This window comes from Sorghum bicolor, chromosome 5 (assembly GCF_000003195.3).
Source record: "Sorghum bicolor cultivar BTx623 chromosome 5, Sorghum_bicolor_NCBIv3, whole genome shotgun sequence".
Classification (NCBI taxonomy): domain Eukaryota; kingdom Viridiplantae; phylum Streptophyta; class Magnoliopsida; order Poales; family Poaceae; genus Sorghum; species Sorghum bicolor.
The window spans coordinates 63,776,844-63,797,521 of NC_012874.2; the positions used below are offsets into that span (position 1 = coordinate 63,776,844).

General features: G+C 40.8%; 1 protein-coding gene across 1 annotated transcript; it reads right to left on the reverse strand.

Moving 5' to 3' along the window:
• LOC8071953 (ubiquitin carboxyl-terminal hydrolase 12) lies at positions 4,941-19,896 on the reverse strand. The gene is made up of 32 exons (XM_002450952.2): positions 19,692-19,896; positions 19,430-19,505; positions 19,134-19,284; positions 18,880-19,037; positions 17,499-17,764; positions 17,201-17,419; positions 17,025-17,133; positions 16,804-16,919; positions 16,404-16,502; positions 16,092-16,201; positions 15,373-15,447; positions 12,756-12,834; positions 12,515-12,661; positions 12,347-12,427; positions 12,136-12,255; positions 11,196-11,318; positions 10,409-10,486; positions 10,224-10,312; positions 9,999-10,107; positions 9,787-9,855; positions 9,586-9,696; positions 8,946-9,001; positions 8,681-8,855; positions 8,488-8,589; positions 8,337-8,408; positions 7,259-7,324; positions 7,021-7,086; positions 6,845-6,928; positions 6,647-6,763; positions 6,178-6,252; positions 6,003-6,089; positions 4,941-5,547 (listed from the first exon to the last, which is right to left on the reverse strand). Exons 1-32 carry the CDS (start codon positions 19,719-19,721, stop codon positions 5,506-5,508), a joined length of 3,357 nt encoding a protein of 1,118 aa, XP_002450997.1. The 5' UTR covers positions 19,722-19,896; the 3' UTR covers positions 4,941-5,505.

Genomic DNA, 20,678 nt, shown 5'->3' on the forward strand with positions numbered 1-20,678 from the left:
ACACTATTAGTCCACCTAAGTTGTCACTCAATTACCAAAACCAAACAAGGACCTTTCATGCGGGTGGCACTTCCTTCTAGAAGGCAACCACCTCTTCCTACCTCATCAGTTTCTTTCTCGGGTGAAAACCCTGCTCGTTCGTGGGCCGATGATGGCGACGCCTTTGGCATTGTGCTCTTCTTGAAGGCGTCATCATGGAAACCTAACACCATTCTTAGCATCTCTAGATCCATGATGCCACCATTTGCAATCTAGGTCGTGCTTGGTTGTTGGTGATGGTTGGCATAAGGGACTTTTGTGGTAGGGTTTTTGTTCCTTGGCCTGTTGGACTTGAGGACAGTTCAACACTTTTCTCATGGCTTGAGATTTGACTGTGGTTCATTCTCGTGAAGTTTGAGCCTTTAGGTTGGCTAGCTTTGCAACGATGACACTTGACAACCTCTAGATATTGTTGTATGGTGTTGTTGTATGGTTTGTAGATAATGCTTGTATGGTTTTCAGGCTCGATTTCCCTTGTAAACTAGATCAAATCTCCTCTTCTTATTAATATATGCTACAACCAAAGCTTCTAGGTCTTTTAAAAAAACATGCCACGACCCATAGGGGTGACAAGACACTAGATGGGGATGATGTTAGAGGTCGAAGGCCTCTACGGCTACCGGCTACCGCTACCACAACTCATCACTGGGTGCACTAACCAACGGGCAACCATAATATATAAGGATTGTTGTCATTGTGAAGCCATCAAACTCTCATGCGTGCGACCATCAAAAGATCCTTATTTCCAAACAAAACCAATGCTACTAAGGAGTTCTGGCCTACACTGCATAATAAATTCTCAACAGGATTTCAAAAACCTACCACTATGTTGACTAAGGCAGCAAAAACTACAACATTTAGTGACCATTTTAGAAGCATACAACTATTTTGACACATCATGATCATGTTAAAAAAAATAAATATAAAAAACTACATTTTTTATCTTGCTTTAGTGATGATCGAAGCAGTAGGTCCTTGAGCAAGTTGTAGTTTCTTTCAACAAGATGTCAAATATTGCATGTTTCTAAAAGGGCCCAAAATTACTCTTTTTCCATACATTTATGAGTTGGAAGCTGAAAATTGCCATTTACTCTCAACAATTGTTGCCCCATTAACAATAGTATACACAATGCAAGATATGCGGGATCACGCCGAGAGTAAGTCACAACTATACCACCTTCCTGTGTACACACCTCCTGCACCAAAATCTTATGTACCCAACTTTGCTATAAGAAGGAAGCAATATCTACCCTAGGAGCACCCTTATACCCAACCGAAATGGAAAACAATACACTCTCACCATCGCCTGAGGGCAAAGAAGGAAAAACTTGAAAACATCACTATGGGAGCTGCTACAAATAGCATCATAGGAGTGGACATTCAATTTTAACCAATAGTTCAGTTCCTTTTTTTGGTTCTTGATAAATTTGGCTTTTAGAAAACGATAGCTGATCGATTTATTTTAGAACTGAAAACAGATGGGGTTAGTTTTACTTTTTTTTTAGTTTGGTTTTTCGGTTTAAACTGAAAAACCAGAATATACTCTACTCGCGTTGCATTGCCGCCTCTAGCCGACATGAGGACTGAGGTCTGGGAATGCTTCTTGGCACATCGGCACCATTCTCCTCCTTGCTGCTTGTCCGCGCCTTCCAATGACAATCTTCTGCCTAGGGCCCCAATAAGTGGCACGCACTAGCTTAGACGTGCAGTCACACCTTCAGAAGATGCTCGCACGCATGACACCTCTGAAAGCCACTCCCCTCATTGGCTATAGCTATAGCCTCACATGGATCGAGACGTGGCGGTGCACCCTTAGCCCCTCACTCCTCTACTCCGCCGCCACCACTAGCCACGAGGGTTAGGGTTTGGAGATACAGAATGAGTGCAGACTAGGAGAGGGTCCCGTGGGACTAGGGAGGGAGCCCAACTAGTGGGTTAGCTAGTAGGCCAAGGCCCAAGGTGGTGTGGTGAGACTCTTGGATAGGCTGGTGGAGCCAAAAAAAAAGATACTTCGGTTCGGTTTCAGTTCAGTTAGGTTTTTTGTTTTGGATCTGTAGCATAGAATTGATGCACATGGCACATTTATTGACAACTATGAGGTTTCCCGCTGACATCGTCCTTTTTTTGGCCGCTCCTCTCATATGGAGGCCTTCACCATGAGGTCAGACCGGTTAGAAATTTTAATCGTAAATTTTGACCAGCCTCTCGACGCGGTTCTGCAAATAGTTGAAATCACCGGAATAAAGTTAGGATTACATAACAGAACCTGAATACAAAACAGGGTATCAATGCTACAGTGAAGTGCAAAAAATTCAATGGACATGTTACCGTGCATGCTACAGTTTGAAAATTGGTCTCACCAAAATATCTGAAAACAATTCAGATGCCTTTCTTGGGTGGTGGAAAAATATATACGTGTCAAATTTCAATGGGGAAAAAAGATGTAAAAGAAGGGGGGAATAAAAATGGTAAGAAAAAACGTGTCGGAAAAAAGGGAACACGATCGAGCCAGGCAGGGGTCAAACCAACATCCTGATCCTTAGGCTTCGGATCAGAGACTCTGTACACTGAGCTACAGGCGCAGATGTGATGTACTTGTAACTTATTAGCTTTGTGAAACAAATGTATAGCAACTTTCATTAGTACTAGTGTCAACAGTCAGCAACGCCACTAGTATTAATTAACCAGATTACACAATTCGTAAAAGTTGAGCTCATATACTCAAACTTGTTGTAGAGATCTTAGTTAACAGGGTGGACTAAAAGCGGCAGTGCCAGCAACCAGCATGCACACTGAACAATGCTAGCTACTTCCAGTTCCACTTCACTATCATGAATGAACAAACTCCACTGCACTCAGTTACATGTATCTGCACATGTCATCTCATCAGTAGTTCAGTCTTCCAAGTTATGTTACACTTTGTAAAAGAACTCCATTGTGCATTGCCAGTTGGTTGCCATGCATGAAGCTGTTGTTTGCTTAGTCATGTTGGGGTTGATAATGCAACCTCAATCACTGGTGGGCTCCTCTGTGCTGGGATTCCGCATTTGTGACATCTTCCCCTGCCGGAGAAGAAACACACACACAACGTTAGCCGGTTTACGTGATGAAAACGAGCTACAATGCAAGTGCTGCGCCAATATAATGTTACAGTAGTGCAAGTAAGTCATCAAAAGGAAGATGCATGAAAAGATGTGTAACAGCTAGTACTAGGTAATTGCAGAACAAGATATCAAAGGGAGATGCATGAAAAGAATCCGAGGCGAGGGAGAACGCATCAAAAGGTGAGAGTACTGACGGTGTTCGCCCACATCGGGCCACAGCCACAGGCGTTGCACAAGTTCTTGGCGCCGTTTGGGAGAATCGCATGCGCACTGCACGCCCCCCAGGTTATGGGCTTATGGCCCGTAATTTATGGGCCGTTGGGTCAACAATCAACGGCCCAGACTGCCATTTGTCTTTTTTTAAGAAAAAAATTGAGGGCGTGTGCGAAATAGTTTATTCATTCATCGAGATGTTTTCTGCATGCAAGATTTTGGTTTAGGCTTCCAAATTTTGTTGGACTTTCGTTTGTATATGATAAATATTGTCTAATTATAGACTAACTAGGCTTAAAAGATTCGTCTCCCAAATTACAAACAAACTATATAATTAGTTTTTATTTTTGTCTATATTTAATGTTCCATGCATGTGTTCAAAGATTCGATGTGACAAGGAATTCTGAAAAATTTTGGATTTTGGAGAGAAACTAAACAAAGCCTTAGAGCAACTCCAGCAAGGTCCCTACACAAGCCCCAATAGCTATAATATGGGTGCTCAGGCTAAAAACATTACTCCAACACGGCCCCTACTCCAGACCCCATGTTTGGTTGGGCACCCATATTTCTCTCCTAGATCTCATTCCTGTTGGCCCAACAGGACAGCCCCCATCCTCCATCGCGTATCCTAGCCCTAGCGCACGTTCCCTCTCTCTCTCTTCCCTTGCATGTGCATGACCACCGGCTTGATGCTCTAATTGTGTCCCTGTCCAAAGGAAGAAGAAAGAGGAAAAAAAAGACAATTACGAGTGGGTCTCTTGCCATTCTCTCTTGAATAGGTTTGGGGGCCCAAATTTGGGTGCTAGTGTTGGAGTTGAAGCAAAAAAGTTGAGCCACAAGAAGTAAAAAGAACACCCAAATTAAAAGTAGGGGCCTAATTTTGAGGCTACTGCTCGAGTTGCTCTTACATTCAGAGAATGGCTATATGGTATTGTCTGTTCACCTACACTGCATGCTACACATCCGGTACATAGGTGCCTTGAGAATCCATGCAGTCACGTATGACGTTTTCAAGTCGTGTAAAGTCAATTATCTCATATACTTTGACCGCCACATTTTGTTATAAATATATCTATAAATTTTTGTTAATGTATACTTTTATTAAAATTCGTTAATATACTCGTGACATTTTCACATGTTTAAAATCAACACGCACGAAGAGTGACTTACAGTCATCAGATCGCTTTGGACAAACTCAAAATGACATTTTCACTTGTGACTGCACTTTGCTATGCCAAAACACGACAAACTTAATTAATGACACAGAACTAAAAACGAGTTTCTAATTACCGCCGCCAAAAAAAAAAAACTGTCTCTGGATGCACTTAACCAATCGGCCACCATAACATGGTGAGTCGTCATGGTCAAACCATCGAATTCGCATGCGACCATCAAAAGATGCTTATTTCCAAACAAAAACGATGCTAGCAATGAGTTATGGCCTCCGCCGCATTATAAATTCTGAGAACTTTTTCAAGATTTGAAAAAACCTACAACTACGTTGACTTCAGCAGCAGGAAACTACTTACAACTTTTGGGTCAATTTAAGAAGCATACAAACTATTTTGGCACATCACGGTCACGTTGCAAAAATAAAAGGTACAATTTTTCTCTTGCTTTAGTGATAATCGAAGCAGTAGGGCCTTGAGCAAGTTGTAGTTTCTTGCAACAAGAAGTCAAATATTGCATGTTTCTGAAAGGACCCAAAATTACTCTCCTTTTTCAGACATGCGCTGGAAACTGGAACCAATTTACAAGTCAACCACTGTCACTACATTAACAGCAGTACATGACAACATATACCGCCTGCCTGTATACACGCCTCCTACCAAAATCTTATGTACCCAACTTTGCTCTAAGAATGAAGCAATATCTGGCCCTTGTACCCAACCGAAACGGACATCAATGCTCTAGCACCATCGCCCGGGGGCAAAGAAGGAAAATCTTGAAAAAAAAATCATTGCTGTGGGATCTGGCTGCTACAGATGAGATGACAGCGGCTGGCCTGTAGCACTGGAATAGATGGTCATGGCCCGAATGGTTGACAACTATGAGGTTTCCCCCTGACAGTACAAATTCCTTATCCTGCCTTTTTGGTTGCTCCTCTCATATGGGGTACCTCACCATGAGGCCAGACCAGTTAGAAATTTCAATTGTAAATTTTGACTGGCTTCTCGTATGAGTGACGGTTCTGCAGGTAGTTGAAATCACCAGAAGAAAGTTAGGGTTACATAACAAAACCTGAATACGAAACGAAACATGATATGAATGGTACAGTGAAGTGCATAAAAATTCAAAGGACATGTAACCGTGCATGCCAGAGCTCAAAACATAGTCTCAGCAAATATCTGAAGAAAAATTAAAATGTCTTTCCTGGTTGGTGGCAATTATAAAACCATTCTAGGCAACAGAGTCAAACATACACAGATAAAACGGATTAATAGTGAACTCTCTACGTTATCATGCAGACTCAAAGATCCTTTTAACCCATTCACTGAAAATAGCGATGATTACAGATCTCATAAAGATGTAGCTAGTGAGATCATAAAGCATTACATGCTTGTCTAAGCAATGATGACACAAATACCGGGCACAAAATCAACACTAGAAAATTTGACAGCATTTTTTCACAAGAAAGTAGCATACCTGATTCACTGTATAAGCCCTTTTTGGTGCAGTATCAGTGTGCTCCATCCCAAGATATTGCTCCCAAGCTCCATAGACCTCTCTCCTCTGTAGTAATCAGATGACAAAGGTCAGCAAACAGGACAAGTGCATGGAAACAGCTAGACAAGCATGTAGGCAACATCAAACAATTTACCTGAAAGCGAGTAGATATAACATCTGAATCCTGGAGGTAGTCTGGCCGATTCATCGATATAAACGCAAATTTCCACTGCTCACATGAATATTATATCAGTTCTGTAGCTGCATAATATGCAATGCAACTCAAGGTAAAAGGAGAGGAAAGACAATGACAAGAAAAAGAACAGCAATAATCTGTTACTGAATATCACTTTGTTATATTACTTTGCTGTCACAGTTCGCAAAATAATTGGCAAACCATTCTATAAGACATAAAATATGTGCATCTAATTCACTTTTGATGGACGGGATTTTTTTCCTGACAAGTGACTGGAAATTTTTTAGATGATTGATAAAATTTGATAGTTAAGTATGGCATCTGAATTCTGCACATTACAGAAGACCAGATCAGAAATAGTGGTACTATTTATGAATATAATATGTTGTCACTCCACCATTTAAAGAAACTTCAATAGATGGATCACCTTGGAAAATTCATCAGCAGAGACTTGCAGTTTACTCTGTATGCGCTTCTTGACTTCTGCTAAAGTCTCACCTTCATGAATAAGCAGAAAGAAAGGGTCTCCGAAGTTCTGAATTTGCTGTAGGTCAAAATAATGTCAATTCTTGACATAAAAAGTATTGAATAGCTATCTCCAAGTACAACTTCATAAGTGCACTACCTGAGTCTGATTAATATCTTTCATGAAGTGATAAACATGAATTAGCCGATCATTTGGACCTATATTTTTCTCCTCTTCTGGAATCTGCACCAATTGATAGACGCACTTATGAGGTTACTCAGAACTTTTCATTGGAACTACAGCCACCAAGTACAGTGGACAAAATTATTACACACCTCCTCGGCACGTAGTGTCCAATATTGATCATTTATATTCTCTATCTTCTCTTGTAGTGGAAAGATCTAAGAAAAAACTTGAATTAGCAAGTGGCCATAATGAATACAGAAAAAATGATAGTTTCTTTATATAGAAGAATTCATTACGCTAGTTATCTTTGTTCTCCAGAAAATAAAACATAAGAAACACTGCATATCGTGTAATGCTCATGATGTATCATATGAATGCCCAAAGTACCTTATAGATCTTGTGGTAAAAGACTTCTAGCACACGTAGTTCAGCATTAGGACTGGACAGTTCAACCTGTTGATTAGTACAATTAAAAGCTTAATGAACCAAACCAGCAAGAGAAACCTAACAAAGCCACTTCACAGTTGCTTTTACTTTTTCACTTGAACACACAGGTGAGCTTCGTATCGTTATTATATATTAACGAAAGAGAAGGGTTTAGCACCCGAACAACACCCATTCACACCAAACAATAAGCTTTTACTCCATCCATTCCACAAAGACATGATTTTTAGCAAACCAGACAGGTTATTATCATGGAGAAAAAGGCGTAGATGCCCTCCATTATATCTATGTGTTTCATGGTGAAAAGATTGGATTGGTGTGACGTCTCCAGCAGCCCCAGGATTTAATGGACATATATTGCTTGAGCAAGGCAGGTAATGAAGGAATTAGGCACCACATTTAATGGGTGAAGGTGGCTCACAAGGACAATTAGTACTCCTAGTAGCTCTAAAAATCAACAATTTTTGGAACAAATTTCCACTACTAAAATTCAAGTCTTTGTGGGGCGCTTTAGTACAGTTTGACAGCAAACTATAAGTGATAATATAAGTAGGACCAGACCCTTTAACCAAATTAGCAGACAGCTAGGCACTCCATCTGCTGCTACTTTTTTTTCCTGTCTTAACTCTAAAGAGCTACAAAATGTTCCTTTTTCTTTATTGTTGTATAAGACTTTGAAGAGACAAGCCTACATCTGGAATGCCCCACCTACCTACTTTAGTGTTTGCTACATTCAATAAGAATTAGTCTATTTGTTTATTGGCAACAATGTTTGACTGAGGGGGCCTAACAAGTTTTAGGTAGCAAGGAAAAGGAAAACACTTAGGTATAGGGGCACACCCCCAAAACATGATCTAGTGCACACAGTTTCAAACATCAAGGGAAAAAAACTAATATAAGTAACAAGGATATATGGATATATTCAGGGTCGGCACAATAGTGTCGGCTTAGTTCAGCTGAAGTGTAACTCCGAAGAACAAAACTACAACTACAAATAGATTGAGGGGAAAGTATTGCTTACCTTAGTTTTCAAGTCATTTATTACATCAGCAATGGTGCTATTTTTTGGAAGCCTGATGCTATGAATAACAACCTGGAGACAGGATATCATATGAAGATATAGACACAATACTTTAGGAAGTACACCATATGCGCCTGATAGCAAAACAAACCTCATCCTTCGTAGGATGGTGAAATGCGACTTTCAGGGTTTTTAGGAACTGCAATTCTGGCAGTGGTATATCCAACACTTCATAATACAAGATGTCAGACGTCTGTACCAGATAGTGCTTTAGTAGGAAGTCCAACACACTTTGTTACAAGAAACCATGCTCATATTGACCAAAAGAAACGAAAAATGTTAACCTGATTATAATGGATGAGCATGTCCAACAGATGCTCCACTCGATATTTGACAGGTTGTGGTTTAGGTTGCTGAGAGTAGCAATTGTGGGATGTAAGCCGAATTTTCGCTGGATCATCCAATTCAAGTTGGCGAGCAACTCTCTCAACAACATCATCATAGGTATGAAGCTTTGACCTTGAGGCATGGAAAAAAACATATTGGGTGAGATAGACATTCAATTAAACAAGTTCACCGAACAATGATGCACAATAAGCAAACTCTCACAATTCCAAAGAAAAATCATCATCCTTTGGTTTCTCCAAAGACCGGAAATGCACAACCTGCAGAAACCACAACAGCTACTTCAGGAACATGATGAGAAAGCAGGTTTTAATAACTGCCGGCAAAAGCTCTATAGTAAAAGGAGCCGTATTGTTCTCAAGAATAAACTATATAGGACAAATGAACTGTAGAGAAACTATGCCACCAATAAATACTGAAGCGAAGAAGAGGAAAGGAATGCATGGACATTATGAACCTGCTTGTCTCTTCTGCAGCATAAAATTTGGAGCAATAAAATGAAAAAGCAACATCAAGCTGCTGCATGAGATGCAGCAGAGGCTTGGTTGTGGCTAGTAAGGTGGATACACATTAAAAAAAGTAAACATGGTACACTATATAGATCAGTTCCATTAGAATAGGGGAAAAACTACAAATAAAAAAACTCACTGTATATTTTCTAGTGACCTAAAACATACCAGAAATGATGTGGAACTGGATCATGACCATAATAGATGTGGCAGACTGACAATGTGCAATAATAGCTTACAAATGGAAGTAAAATCGTATAAAAATTGGAAGAACAAATATGAGTCTTATACTACAGTACAAAATCATAATCAAGTTGGAGATACGGATACCACACCTGCCTATTATGGACATACTCCAAAAATGAAGGAACATCTGGATATCGCACTTGTGCATCATATTCTGCTCCTGGTGATTTTTGGAAACAGACAATGTCCCCATCTTCAAGCTAAAATATTGAGAAATTTTGGAAATAATTCCATAAATAACCCTTTAATTTGAGTTATACATCCCTTTGAATAGAAGTGTATTGACAAACCTGACTAGAACGAAAAGTGAGCTTCTTGTCAATAATTTCGCACATCACGTTTGGCTCAAACTTAATTTCCTGTATATATGTACCAATGGAACCATTTAAGACAGTACCCATCATAAGGTCATCACGGAGAGAATTAATGCATTTGGACAACAATGCACTAGTGGACAAATCATCAGGACAATAAATATATCAAAACAAAAATTCAATCTTGCCTCATAAAGCTCAATTTCTTGGTCAGGGGAAAATCCAGCCATTTCGTTTAGTTTTGCCAGTATTTCTGAAGGTTTGCCCAAGGCCTTCACGAAAAGCCTACCCATAAAACTACATGGATGAAACAACCCCATGAGTCACATGATGATAAACTTATTTTAATGAACGTTAAAGAAGCACTACTTAGGACAAGATGACAATGTTATCACTTAAAACAGAAGATGTACCGAAGTTCTTCCTTTTCCGGGTTGTAGAGTTTGAAGAAAAGAAGAATATCTTCCTTGCCCTTCTCAGGAGGAGGGAGAGGCCGCAAATCCTAAAATGGGTAAACAAAGATAGGTAAGGAATCCACAGCTGACACTATAAGTGACATGCAGAACTGGAAGGCAGGACAAATCAAGCATATAATTACCAGCCCAACTTCTACTTCCAAAAACAGCTTTAACTCAGCATTGTGTGCCTTATTTGATACCTCCCTCAGTTGCCCCACCTAAGCAGGGAAAGAAAAGAACGAGATATATTCACATAAAATTGAAATATAAAAAATAAAGGAAGACCAAGAACAAAAAAAATAACACTGCAAAGGTTCCACATAAATAAGTGCCCACAAAGTTTTTCGCAATTTTGCTATAGCATCTTGATAACTAAACACAACAGATTGGGCTACTAGTTTTTTCTGGAAGCTAAATATTCCATATCAGCTAAACCAATTCCTGAAAGGTTCCTTTTCTTAAGTATATATATCAACTCAACCAATTCCTAAAGTTATCCCAACCTTATAGTATTTGAAAATGGGAACAATCCTTAAGAATGATGAAAGATTTATTTTATTTTATGACATTCGTCTTACATATTATACATCAGATAACAACATAGAAAATTGATAAGAGTGCCTGAGATGAATCCTAGTGCTTTATCATAGTAATGTCAATCAGATATAGATACAAAAGAGAACATATAAAGATAGGTTTTGAGAATTGCACAAGCCAAATCTGAATATTAGTTCATGACCAGAATTGGTTCTGATCTTTTATAATAAGTATTCCAACTTATACAGCTCATTCTATTCCCGATTTCATTAATTGCTAATATTAGCATGAAAATGAAACAAATAAAAGTTACACGCCAGTTCCCAAAGTATCTGCAGAATAAACTATAAGCTCCAGCACTTTGAAGCAACAAATGAACAAATAACTTACAGATTGTGTTTCCTCATGAAGGGTCAATGGACGATTAGGGCGGTATGTATGGTTTTGCCTCTTGGCCCACAACCAGAAGCGCTGAAACTGCACAGGGATGCCATATTCCTTGGCAACTTCCTCCTATTAAACAGTTATCCAAGAAGTTAAATAAACGAAAAAAAGTCGAATCCAGTTCCGCATATCAATAACAAGAACGGAAATTGTATTAGAGCAACTCCAACGGTTTTGCAATTGAGTTAGGTATTCTTGTTTTTTGGGAAAAAAGCCCAAAAATTACTCTCCAACGGTTTGGCAATTGGCTTTCGCAAATTTGGCAACTTGGCAAATGGAGGGTCAAACTGTGCATATATGCAAAAGTCCGTGAGGCTTGGCATTGGTGTTTTGTGCGATGAAGAGACTCCTCCCGCGCGCGTATCCTTCTCCCGCACACCTACTCCTCCCGTGCGCCGCCGTCGGAGTTTCCACGCGATTGCTCCGTGGTGCCGCCAGCTTCATTGCTCCGTGGTGTCGCCATCTTCCATCGGAGTTCCAGTTGCCGGCTTGGTGGAGTCTCCAGCGACCTGGAATTCATCGGTGCCATGCCTGCTAGCTAGCCTAGACGTGCCTCCCTAGGAGGACTTGCTGGCCGGCTGGATGCAATTGCCGGCGACCAGGCGAACTGGTGAAGGAAAACAAAAACTGCACGAACTGACGGTGGCGCGCGAGGAAAAAAACGCGGGCAACAAGTGGGTCCATAATTCTATTTTTCGCAAAAGAATTATGGAAAATGGTTGGAGATGGACTCTTTTTAGTTTTGCCATTTTCATTTGTGAGTTGGCAAACTCCATGTTTTGCCAAACAAAAAATGCAAAACCGTTGGAGTTGCTCTTATAAAGCTATAATAAGAAAGATTTGCAACCATAAAAATAACTTGAGTAGAGTTCTGGAAGCATGTTACCTTGAAAGAACTAAAAGGCATTTGTTTCTGTATACGGAAATTACGGACTTTTTCATGGTCCACCAAATCAAAATACATATCCTTTCCAATTTGTTCCTTCAAATCCTCATCTCGAGCTACCTAGATTTATTTGCCAGAATTTAATGTTAAAAGATAAACTCAATTTCAGATTATGAGATCTGATCAAGAGGAAAGAAACATAGATCCAGACCTTAATTATGGTATAAAGATGAGCTTCAGCTTTTTCTTTCTTTTTGTGTTCTTTCTCTTCTTGTTCTTTTTTCAACCTTACCTACACAAATCCACAATTCTCAACCAAATTATACCAAAAATGGAATCCACAGTAAAAAAACAGAGGGATAATGCTGATTGTGCATACCCTTAAATGCTCAGCAATGTCTTTTTCATCAACAGTACACATAATTTTCTCCTTGTCACTTTCACGAATATAAACAAGCATATACGCGTTTGAATACTTCGTGAATTTAAATGGAGCATTGTTGAAACCAGGGTTTATTTGGGGCAACTGTTTAATCCAAAAGAGAAACATAAACGATGGTGATAAGTAGATGAGACTTCACAGACATTTATCCTTGAATAAAAAATCAAATAGAATTTACCTCTTCCTCACCCCCATATTGCTCTTCAAGAGCCTTCTTAGCATCTTCTTTTGTTACACGCTCATCATCAAATTTATACCTGAGAACATGAGGTGAAAATTTCGAGACAGTTTACAAGGATATGCAGATCATGCAGCATAGATTGCTTCCACATACAAAGACAAGCATTGCAGTAGCAACAAAAATACTGAACAGAGATTAAACTCTGCCCCCCTATTTCGTCACATGAAACCCTAGTATTGCATACCTCAACAATCAGTGGAATGATTTGGCAGGATTGGGATTGGATTCGGAGGGAAATAGGTAGATCAGGGCCTCACAAAGGAAGAGTTAGCTGGGGTATCGCAGAAGAACAGTGAACCAGGGAACCAGGGCACCAGACACAGATCAGGTGCAGTAGTAACTGCTACTGCAACTTAAGCAGTTGAAGCATCTGATCCAACCATGAGAGAAGCAACGGTTGGGATGATAGCCCTCCTTTCTCCTCCTTTACTGTTCCCTTTTTAAATTCAATGTCTGTCATCAGCCAATCGAGCCGCCGCTCTCAGGCCTGCAGCACACCACAGAGCCACCGCCATGTGGCTGCTGCGAGGTCCGGCCCCTCTCCTTCCCCTGCCACGGCGTGCTGCGACTGGGATGGCATGGCCTGCGACGCCGCTGGCCGCATGGGCGGCATGGCGGCGCTGCTGCTCACGGGCCGCAGCCTCATGTGCCTGCTCCCGGTACCGACGAACGTTGGGCTTGCCCGCCTCTAAGACCTCGACCTCAGCCGGAATATTCTTGCGGGCCCGTTGTCGCGACCCTTGCTGCAGGCACCACGCTGTTCTGCCACAAACCTCTCCTCCAACCCATTACACGGCACAGTCTTTGACGCTCTGGCACTGCAGGTTCCTGTCCAGTTGACGTCACCGCCAACTGCTTTGCCGGCGCGCTCCCAAGTCCTCCCCTTCCCCACCTGCGCCACCACACTCTGGGTGTGCACATGCCTTGCCCGACTCCAGCACGGATGCCGCCATTGTGGCACGCACAGGAGGAGTCACCGGAGGTGCCATGGCCTGGCAGTCCACCGGCCTCCCTCACAATTGCTGCCACTTCATGAGAATGGCACCAGACTACTTCAGTCGCTGCCTGTTCCCTCCAAACATGGCAGTTCGCAGCACAAGGCCGGCGAACTACAAGGTAGTGCGAAAAGGCATGGAAACAAGCACTTTTGATCCTAGTCGTTGCTTCTCTTATGGATGCATCAGATGCTTCAACTGCTTAAGGGCATGTTTGGTTCCCCTTGCGGCCTTGCTAAATTTTAGCCAGCTAAAACTATTTTGGCTACTCTTGGGTGACTAGTGGGACTAAACTATTTTAGCTCCTTTTTAGTCAGTGTATTTGGAAGTTTAGCTACTAAAGTTTAGCTGTCTAAAATTTAGCAAGGGGAACCAAACAGGCCCTAAGTTGCAGTAGCGGTGACTACTGCACCTGATCTGTGGTCCCAGGGCACCACGGAAGAACAGTGATCCAGGGTGCCACAGAAGAGGGCAGATCTAGGGTTATGGGGAAGAGGGGACCAGTAGAGAGGGCCTTGTCGCTTAGAAGTAACCAGTCTTGTGTTCTGCTCCTCTACTACCTTCGGATGTGACCCAAACACTTGTACTTTGGGCCATTTGCTCACGAAGCCCAATAGCCCAACCTTTTTCTCAAACCCAATAACCCAAACTTGGCAAGGTTACCCATGGCAGATGCAACTAAAACTTTACTCCTCCCCAATGAATCGTTCAACCCCAAGTTTACAGTGAGGTCCCAAACAAGGTATTGAACATGTTTTATCCTTGGATAGGAGCACATGGAGAATAGAAATCAAGTGCATAAACCATGACCTAGGATACCAATCTCTTTTATTATTGTTCCTATTATAATACTACTCCTATCATCTTTGTTCTGCTCCTTATTTGGTTTTGTTTCTAGCATATCCCAAACTGCTTGGACAAAAGGTTCATTGTTGACTTGTTGTATGTACAGTGTTCAAGTGGTTCATATGCAAGTGGTCATTACTCATTAATGTAGTGTGTTTAGTCCTTGAACTTGTATCAAGGACTAATTGAGCATATTATTATTTCTAGTAGGATTTTTCAAGATGATTGATGTTGTTCAGCTGTTGATGAATATGGACTATAAGCAGCCGAGGGTGCAAATGTGTATTGGAACAGTGACAATTTGACAAATGTGTATTCTGAACACAAGTGTAACTAACCCCTCTGATAGACAACTAGTTGTAGTTGCCAACAGTCCTAAAAAATCAGAACCAAATAAATGGGTGCATTCCCATAGCCAACTGGTTAGGGGAAAATAGAATCCGAAACTTCAAATTGGTCTGCAAAGGCTTATGCTACACTCTACAGTACCACAATTGTACAGTTATAAACATGACCGCTACCATTCACTTGTAATCACCGGCAGGTCAGAAACATGGATTTTAGTCGGCTAATTTAGTTCTCCAACTTAAGAATGGAAGTCGGTATAGTTCTAGTCAACCATTAAATCTCTAAGTGCAAGGAAAATGCAATGAAATTATCTAGCAACTAGTTAAGCAAGTGTACTACAACAATAAACCAATACAAAAGCCTACCATTGCTCGGATAGAGTTGGCCGTATGAATGCATAGTAGTGACCACCATGTACCCCACCGCTATGAACAAGAACACTGAATAAAAGAAGATAAACAGTATTAGTACACACACAAAAAAAATGCAAGAAGCAAGTGTTCGCTTAGGTGGTCAAGAAGAAAAAAGGACTGAACTGTAGATATAGTGTACATGAGATGAATCCCCACAACAACCCCAGAACAGAGTGAAATACCTAAACATCCTAGATACTACACAAGTACCCTTGCAAAGTACATTACTACAATACACAATTGCACTGAAAATACCTTTCTAACAAACTGCCACTGATCCTCTACACAATAAATAAGAAGAAAACTATGAATGGTGTGCGATAGTTATCAAAAATAGTTGTTGTGGCAATGTCTGCAAATCTGCATGTTCATGTGGCTGTATTTTGCACATGATCAACCAATTTCCTTAAACATATGTCTACTTAAGCATAGCATTACATAGCAACCTATGCCCCACATAGCATGTTCGTAAAACAAATAGCGATTGTTTGTACGTGGAACAAATAACTAGAAAATTCCCTGGTGCCTCAGAACTCTCAAAGACCGTAACGAAAAGGGCATGTCACACGTGTTTGACGAAAAGGGGGGGGGGAGACATGCCACGGACGGTAAATAAATTAATTCATTTTAAAGCCATACAAAGATGTACATTAAGTGGTAAAAGCCATTGCCTGTGAAGAGTGTAAAGGTTTCTTGTACTTCGATCTGCATCTGGAGCAAGGTATTTGCCATCATCTCTATCCAGATCAAGTTGCAGAGGGAACTCATAGCGATCATTAATCTGGGCAAGGAAGTATTAATAGACATGACAAACTCAACAAAGAATAGGTCTTAAAATAAATTTTGATATAGATTGATTGCAATTGATGCACACATCAACAATCAAGCGTACCATAAATGAGATGGCTCATTTGGTGTAGCAGATCTTACAAGTACATGAACAATATAACTATTGAACAAAGTGCAAGTTATCCAGAACAAACCTTAACCATGGTGTCTCTCATATAATCATACTCAAAGCGCTTCAGCTGGAGTTGCAAAACAGGGGGAAAATCAAGGAAAAGAACGCCCTTCTTCGCATCCTGCGATATTAAGATTAAATCCAGTCACGAGATATATTCAAAAATGGACTGAAGAAAAAGAAAAGGTTATCATACAACTTACAAACTTCCTTCTGCAAACAGAAAAAGGAACAGGAAGTATGAGGAATATTACGTGCAGTCTGCACGTTCACTATATGGCTATATTGTGTTATAATTTGATTATTTCCTACCTCAGTAAATGAATGAATATGTTGAAGCTCACAAAACACATAAATATCTTAATGAATAGACCAACTCTAGCTTGGTTTTCATCTTAATCAACAGCAAGATATTTGGTTACCTGTAAACCATGATTCTCTGCGTGATACTTGTTATCACCCTCTAGGCGTTCAACTTCAACATATTTATCAAATGACGAGTAAATGTCACGACAACCTTTGACGTCAAGTTGAAGATCTGCAAGGCCATATAGCATTACTTAAGTACAGCAGCCAAGGTTGCTACTACTTGGGCTAGCAAGGCATCACTTAGTCAGCAAAGAACGTAAAAGACAGCCCATACCATAAAAGGACTCCTTGCGGTTAGATTTATACTCAACATTTATACACTCAATGTAATTGATGTGGTGACCTTCAAATAATTGCTCAATCGTTCCTTCTACGACAGTTCCCTAAGAAGATGTGAGGTTAATAAAAGATAAAATGCACTATACATCCGAGTTCCAATATATATGTTACCTTCATTTTGTCCTCAAGTTTCTCAGAGAGAACTCTGTTGAGCTCTTGTACATCATGCTGCATGAAAGAATCATATGTGTCCCATCCAAAAGATTTGGTCAGCTCTTTTGTAGCTACACTACTGTCACTGTACTGGAGCTTGTAGAAAAGGCTCTGCAGTGCCAAAGGAATACTTCCTGATGGCATGTCATTTTCAGTGGTTGGCATATGATACACAGCCTTAAAGCAGAATAAATAAATCAGTGAAGTGCAGAAGAAAAGGAATAATGCCTATATGTAAGAATGCACGGTAACACACCTTCCTGAAGTACGGTATATGGTATAGTGTTTGTAGAAGGGAGTTCATATAACAGGTAGCTCCTTGGTTTTTCAGACCCACATAACCAGTTTCCTTTTTTGAGTCATATGTCCAATAGTCAACCATTCTGCGGACAGCAACCTCGGCCTCCACAACAACAGTATCATTCACAAGGTAACCTCTACTTGCATCATAGAGGTCACTCAAAGGCATAAAAGATGTGAAACCCCAATCACTCTCACGAGCATTAAATTGATGTTGGGTATCTGCAGACAGGGAAGAAACAACAGGTTGGTGCTAGATACATCCATAGCAAGAACCAATGGCAAACAAAGGTGATAACGCGGGCCTTATCAGCATCATTAGATCAAGAACACTATGCATCCTATTAATCACCAACAAAACTTAAAAAATTGCATTGTGCCGCATTTGCAATCATTGGAAATGGAGCAAAAGTTCGTAGCAACAATATCCAAGTAAGTATAGATAGAACAGAAAAATCAATCCATCACAATCATGGGACAGCATGTTATATGGAAACCATCCTGGCTAACCACCTACGCCAATCTAAACAAAAATTTGGTGATAGGTGTTGGTCTACCACCCAGCTAGTGCCTACAGGAACTTGTTTGTTAGGGTTATGAAAAAATATCACTTCTAACATAATTTGTCATAAATAGCATTTGCAGTTTATTCTTCATTATATACTGTAATGATTAGCCAGGAAAACAGTTGATAATAGGATTTGCCACTGATTAGTCACTTAATGCCATAGTATCACCTACATGGTGAAAGTCTAACCATTTCACCGACTAAAGTTGGTGGATGTTCACAACAATGGTGCAAGCTGGAAGCTAATCTTTTTCTTTAATACAAAGATACACAAGCGTGTTCTGAAAAAAGAAAGGACCTGGAAACTAACAATTTTACTCTAGTCTAGTTATAAAGTTGTATAGATGACGCAAGTTGCAAATCTGGGACTTAATTGGGGCTTCATTGCAGATCTAAGGAACAAAGGTTTGTTTCAAATTCAGAGACCTAATACTCAGCTACATAGGTCAGGGATGCAACCATGGTAAGTTATCAACAAGACTGTCCACACTGCCCATCCAACATGAGATCAGAAAAGTTAAAATGGCGACAGAACCATTATACATATAAGATTAACTGGTTCCCGCCTGATGCAAGAAAATCTTTAAAATCAGATGAAATGATAAAAATGTTTTGGATGAGAATAGTGGTGTGTTCAAACACTTCAACTCCCATGTTTATGTGCTGCTTTAGCATGTAATGTTTTCTAGTTTAACATTCTTCCCTCTACATTCAACTGCACATATATGGCAAGAAGATGTGGATAACACAGCATAAAGCGAGACTACACCTTTGCGTATCGTATACTTCGGCTGGATCTGGTTTACAACAGCAAGACTAAACTGAGCATAGCGGCTCCAACCATACGGGAGGTTGGCTGAGTCAGCAACATCCAAGTACATTGAGAAATGGTCCACATTGTTCCCCTTGGGGAAAATCAGCACACGCCTGCGTGAAGGTCAGCAGATGTTATCGGTAAAGAACAGGGGGTAAAAAAAACCATGGTTTCTGCAGGCAGGACAATGGAAGGGATCAGGAGTTCACCATTTGAATCCGCCAACGACAAAAACCTCTGAATAGTGCTTCTTCCCATTGAACCTGGTGAAGTTCTCAATTGTCCATGTGAACCGCGATGTCTGCGGATCTTCCACAGGCTGGCTCTCCGCCGTGCTCACCACCTCAGTCTGTGCCACCACTGACAATAACCATGAAACACGCCCGTATGGAGAATCAGGATAATGCCAGAACAAAGAACCAAGTTCCTAATGTGGCACATTGCCAAACCAAGCTACAAATCCAACTGAAGCAAAGCAGCAAAATAAGATAAGAGCGTACAGTACCTTCCATGGGCTGTGCTGCGTCGGTGTCGGCGGCGGCCACCTCCTGGGCGGGCACGAGCATCTCCTCGTCCTCATGCTGCGAGCGAGGAGAGCAACGGGAGGAGGGGTCAGATCCGATAAACCCTAGGGACGAAGACGAGGAGCGCCACTCCGATCGGTAGCTCGCCGGGCGGGAGGCAACGGAGGAGTACGGCAGCGGGGAAGGGGGATGGGGAAGCGGCGAGGACGGGACGGAGTGGACGACGCGTGAGTGCCTACGTACCTCGACAGTGGGAGGAGTCACCATAGTCATGAAGGCGACTGGGTCTCCTTCGGTGGTGTCGGCGCCGCGGCGCAGGCAGCGGTGGTGAAGAGATATCCGGGGACGGAGCCGGAGACGACGGAAAGCGCGGTGGAGGCGGCGCGGCGGAGGGAGCAGCCTCCTAGCCGGAGTGGAGGGGGAAGTACGGGTGCGAGAAAAGCTCACGCAGTTTGGAAGACAGATGGAAAGGGTAATTTCGGGATTTCAGGTTATTTTCGAATTTGAGCAAAATTCTAAATTTTTTTAGTAAAAAGAAATATATGACCCCTTAACTATTCTAATAATTGTCTAGGAATTTCTTGTTTAGTTCACCCAAAAACTAAAAACTTTTTAAAATTTCTCATCACATTGAATCTTGCAGCACCTGCATGGAGCACTAAAAATAAACGAAAATAAAACTAACTGCACATTTACCTGTAAATCGCGAGATGAGTCGTTTAAGCCTAGTTATTTCATAATTGGACAATATTTGTCAAATAAAAACAAAAATGCTACAGTCCCGAAAACCAAAATAATTTTGGAACTAAACAAGACCTTAGGACACCGGGTATTCTTTAAAAAAAAGACACCAAGTAATTCTGCATCCTCATATATCACCTAATAAATAAATCTGATTAATTTGTTGTTTAGTTGGCAAAAAATTTTAAATTTTGACATTGTAGCACTTTCTTTTGTATTTGATAATTATTGTCCAACCATGGACTAACTAAGCTCAAAAGATTCGTCTCGCAAATTATAGGTAAACTGTGCAATTAGTTATATTTTTTATTTATATTTAATGTTTTATGCATGTGTTTAAAAATTTGATGTGGTGGGAAATCTTGAAAATTTTTGAGAACTAAACGGGGCCTAAGAATTCAACGGATGGTTGTCTCTCTAGTGCATCTAAAGAGTCTAAGGCCAGTCTCAATAGACAGTGTCACTGCACGGTTTCACATACCAATATGT

Excerpts from the sequence above, each read along its gene's own strand:
- LOC8071953 (XM_002450952.2), bottom strand. The coding sequence starts at position 19,721 with ATGACTATGGTGACTCCTCCCACTGTCGAG. Across the intron at positions 10,487-11,195 it reads TTCATGAGGAAACACAATCT|GTGGGGCAACTGAGGGAGGT; the intron begins GTAAGTTATTTG and ends TTCCCTGCTTAG. Across the intron at positions 10,313-10,408 it reads TGGAAGTAGAAGTTGGGCTG|GATTTGCGGCCTCTCCCTCC; the intron begins GTAATTATATGC and ends TACCCATTTTAG.